At 48.4% G+C, this 4471-nt stretch overlaps 1 protein-coding gene across 1 annotated transcript in view; it reads left to right on the forward strand.

Moving 5' to 3' along the window:
• SFMBT2 (Scm like with four mbt domains 2) overlaps window positions 1-4471 on the forward strand; it is a 168521-nt gene that overhangs the window by 71536 nt on the left and 92514 nt on the right. Inside the window, exon 4 of the mRNA XM_011359659.2 lies at window positions 3539-3636. Within this exon, the coding sequence (XP_011357961.1) occupies window positions 3539-3636 (98 nt within the window). The remainder of the gene's footprint in view (window positions 1-3538; window positions 3637-4471) is intronic.

Here is a 4471-nt window from a genome sequence, read left to right on the forward strand (position 1 = left end):
CTAGTTCTACAATTTATTTTTCCATTTTTTTTTCCCATCCAAATCTTTACGCCAACTTTTCTTTTTCTTCTTCTTTCTTATTTTAGATAGCTCCTGGAGTCAGTGCTTCCAGTCCGAGCCATCTCTCAGTCCAAAAAGAGCTGTCGCTTTTTCTGTATTAATCTGCTCAGGCTGCTGTAACAAAGTGTCATAGACTCAGTGGCTTAAATAGCATGATTTATTTTCTCCCAGTTCTGGAGGCCGGAAGCCAAAGATGAGGGTGTCCGCTAGGCTCTGGCGAGGGCTCTCGTCCTGGCTTGCAGACGGCCGCCTCCCGAATCCTCACAGGGCTTCTTTGTGTGTGTGTGTGAGGGCTGGGGGAGAAAGAGAGAGAGTACTAGCTCTGGTCTCTGCTTTCAAGGGGCTCGAATTCCATCGTGAGCCCCACCCTTGTGACCTCATCTAACCCAATCACCTCCCAAAGGCCCCACCTCCACATGCCATCACACTGGGGCGCAGGGCTCCAACCCGTCAGTTTTGAGAGGGCACGGACGTTCAGTCCATAGCGCCTTCCACTGTCCTGAGCCAGCACAGGTTAGTCTTTCCTCGCTGGTCGGAGCCAGGTAGAGGAGGAAGGAGTAGAGGTTTAGAGGTGCATGAAAGAAAGGGGGTCTACTTTAAGCCAAGGCTGCAGCACTTATGCAAATCGGCCTGCCAAACACTTGCACAAAGGGAGGTCGCCTCATTTTCACTTAGGCTTCTGGTTAAAGATGAATCAGGACAGATTTCAATTGCTTATTACTTCCCCACAAACAGAAATCGATGTGATACACCCTATTAAATTACCCGCAACATGATCGTCTTAAGAAAACGTCTTAAGTTCTTTTAATCGTGATATTTATTGTCCACAAACTCGCCGGTGTACCCATGTGCCTGTCATGTCATGAAACGCACACATGGAATATTGTTCTCTGCTCATTGAAACCACTAGCGGGTGGTCGAGCAGACTGACAAAAACCGCAGTTGATTTTCACCTTTTAAGAAAGAAGTGTGCCTTGCAATGGGATTCAATTCTGTGTTAGGGTTTAACAACCTTAGAAGACAAAGAAAAAGATTGTAGGACAGAGACGAAAATCACGTGGAACCTGGGTGTTAACTTAGTCCGTTCTGTCTGCTGTCATGGACTACCCCAGAGTCCATGGCATATAATATAAACGACACATTCATTTCTCCCCGTTCTGGAGGTTGGACGTCCAAGGTCAAGGCACCTGTAGATGAGGTGTCTAGTGAGGCCTCGTTTCCCGGTTCATCGATGGCCATCTTCCCACTGTGTCCTCACACGGTGACGGGGCCAGCAAGCTCTCTGTCTGTCTCTTTTTTTATAAGGGCACAGATCCCACTTGTGAGGGCTGCACCCTCTTGACCCCATTACCTCCCAAAGGCCTCGCCTCCTGACACCATCACGTGGGCGGGGGGGGTCAGGTTTCAACGTAGGAATCGGGGGAGGGTGCAAACATTCAGTCCGTGGCGCTGGGCTTCTTGTTAACATTTGTCCCCGGTTTGGTGGGAGAGAGGTGGCATCCGGGGGCCGAGGGCTCAGCTGTCGGGATGACGTGGGGTCCGTGCATCACCTCCCTCGGTTCTGGTAGTTGGAAGTGACTTTGGCCATTTTGGGTTTCCATAGCTCCTGCCTTGAGGAATGTTTTTGAGCTGCTCTCCATGCCCCTCTCCTCCGTGTCTCTGCCCTCCCCAGCCACCTCGGCGACAGGCCGCGGGAGCGACAGGACGCGGGAGCTCAGGGCCCCAACGCAGGGGGCCTTTTCTACCCTTTTCCCCGCCCTTTACGTCTGCAGACCCTGCCTCGGTCGTGTCTCTGGAAGTCACCGTCCTTTCTCGTGACTCGGTTCCTCTTTACCAAGGCGGGACTTCGTCAGCTTCCAGGTCCCTGGAAAAGCGAGTCTGTTCTCGTCTCCTCCTGAGGTCCAGGCTCTGGCTCGTCCCTACCCTCCGGTCCCTTTCCAGTGGGCGCGGTCGTGTCCTCTGCAGGCCTCAGAATCGCTTCCCTCTTTGCCGGGATTCCGATGCCGGGTCCCTGAGCTGAACCCTTGGAGCATTTCGGGAGGTGCTTCTACCCCTCACGGGACCATTTGTAGGGCCCCGTTCCTGGTTCCTCTTCCTTCTTTGATGAGTGGTTTCTGCCCTGCATCCCCCTTCTCGCCTGGGAGGCTGGGGGAACAATGCATTCATTCTCTGCAGAGAATTTACCTTTTAAAAATTTAGTGGGGCCTCATTATGTTCCCCCCAGATATGTCAGTAACCGCTAAGGAGAATCACATTCCATTTTTGGTCTGACACAGAAATGTCAAATTGGGGAAAAAAAAAAAAATTCCTGGAGGTAGAAGGGTATCGATGAAATCCGACAAAGGATTCTGGACGGCGTACGCAGTGGAGGCTCTTTAGTCGTGAATAACCCTTTCTGGGTCTTTGCGTAATACTTTGGCAGCATCTTCTGCCTCCCGTAATTATGGTAGTCTGATGAGATTGAATAAACTTCTAAGACACAGGGGAATGAAGCTCAAGGAGCGGGGCGGATCAAAATCTATGGCTCCACGCTAAAACGCAAACATGTAAGAAATGAAAGATTCAGCCCCAAAGGTTTCGTGTTGCCTCTTAACCGTTCTTATATTCCTGTTCGCCTCCAACCTGTCTGTCAGAGGCAGCCTGGGTGCAGCCTGGGCGGATATATGTGTTCATGGTTATAAACGCATCTCCTTCGAGTGAGTGCTCCTGCAGATCCTGTTTCGATAAGGTGTTCAAGCCATTGATTGAGATCAGAGCATCAAATTCTCCTGCAGTTTAGTGATCGGTGAACGACAAACAGCGCTCACCCCGTTTCTTCTTTCAATTTTGCATTCGGACCGTGTAACCTCCATTTGTGAATTTCTCCCACCCCCCCCACCCCCCACAGCGTGTGGGGAAAAGTGTGGGCGAGATGTGGTACATTCACGACGTTTCACGTGTAAACATTAAACTTGGTACATTTTAATTTACCTTTTAATAATTTTCTGACTTACGTGGACTATTTTGAGCATATGAGAGCCTAGAGGTTTAGTGAAAAATATGCTGTAATAACCGAAAATGCCAGATAAGAGTCGTTTCTAGTTTAGCCATTTATCAGATGATAAGTTCTTCATCAGTGGATATTACTTCCCAGGTAATATATGGAATTTGGGACAGTGGATGACTGGAGATGTTGCTAATGTTTTTTTTATGCCATTAAATTACGTACAGAATGCCAACAGAATGCTGCAGATATTCCCTGAAGAAGAGCCCTATTAAGTTTATTTTTCGTTTCTGAAAGCAGAATCCCAAGTTGCTATTGAACTTCAGCAAATCCCTTTAGCAGGTGGCCTTTTACGGAGGGCAGGGTGTGAATTCTTACGGTGGCTGCTGAGCGTGCCGGCTTGTTCTGAAATCCTGGGAAGATAAAACTGAAGCACGAACCACCTGGCAGAGCATTTCAGTCCTTAAACTCTTCTGTGGTTTGCTGTTGATACAGAAATCTATCCTTTGAAGATGGCCTCTGAATGGAAATGTGCTCTGGAAAAATCCCTTATTGATGCTGCAGAGTTTCCTCTTCCGGTGGAAGTGTTTAAGGTAAGACGTGGGCCGCTTGTCTGCTGCTGTCGAGAGTGAACCGTGTGAAAACTTTCCCGTGTCAAATCATTCCCCACTATTTACAAAATGCTGCCTCCTTGGCCAGTTTCCATTCGAAGTGTTTAAAATGTTATCTGTTCTGCTCTGTTAATGTCTTGTAATCTTCACAAAGACTCCTATTCCAGGATAACAGATTCACGTTTTTTAGGTTTTTCTCCGTAATGCATTATTGTAGAAATCTCATTTTCCCTTGCTCACCCCTTACCAAAGGAACAAAGGAAGATATGGCAAGTCTATTTTTGGTATTATTTTGGTAAAAATAATAGAAAATGTTGCTTCTCTCGATGGTTCAGTTTTCTGGATGGCTCCAGAGACTCGTTGGAGTGTCTGTTGGCTATCATGCCTTCTTCCAGATGCTGACGGAACATAGAAGAGACCTACCACACCTGGAATGGATCGCCAGGCTCCTAATACTTTTAAAACTATGCTTAAAACATCCATGAAATAGAATATTGAGATCTGGACAGGAATGACCCATTGATGTCAGAGGAAATCATAAATCCAGCTCTCCTTGTTTGGAGCTCACAGGGGTGGGGAACCGCTCCCCCACCGTTTGCTTGCTCAGACACTAAATGTGGGTGTAGGAGGCTGACTCGACCTCACTTTCCAGGTCCGAAAGGGCAGGCGCATGGCTGCAGCGCCGTGGACGGTTCCTATGGAAAATGAAATGACGGTGGCGTGTGGGTACCACATGCAGCAAGGGGTCAAGGCTTGGGCTGGGGCGTTGGCATCCTGGATTTTATTTTCAAGGAAGTCCTCACTCAGAATTTCAACC

Source organism: Pteropus vampyrus, unplaced genomic scaffold (assembly GCF_000151845.1).
Source record: "Pteropus vampyrus isolate Shadow unplaced genomic scaffold, Pvam_2.0 Scaffold49, whole genome shotgun sequence".
NCBI classification, from domain to species: Eukaryota; Metazoa; Chordata; class Mammalia; order Chiroptera; family Pteropodidae; genus Pteropus; species Pteropus vampyrus.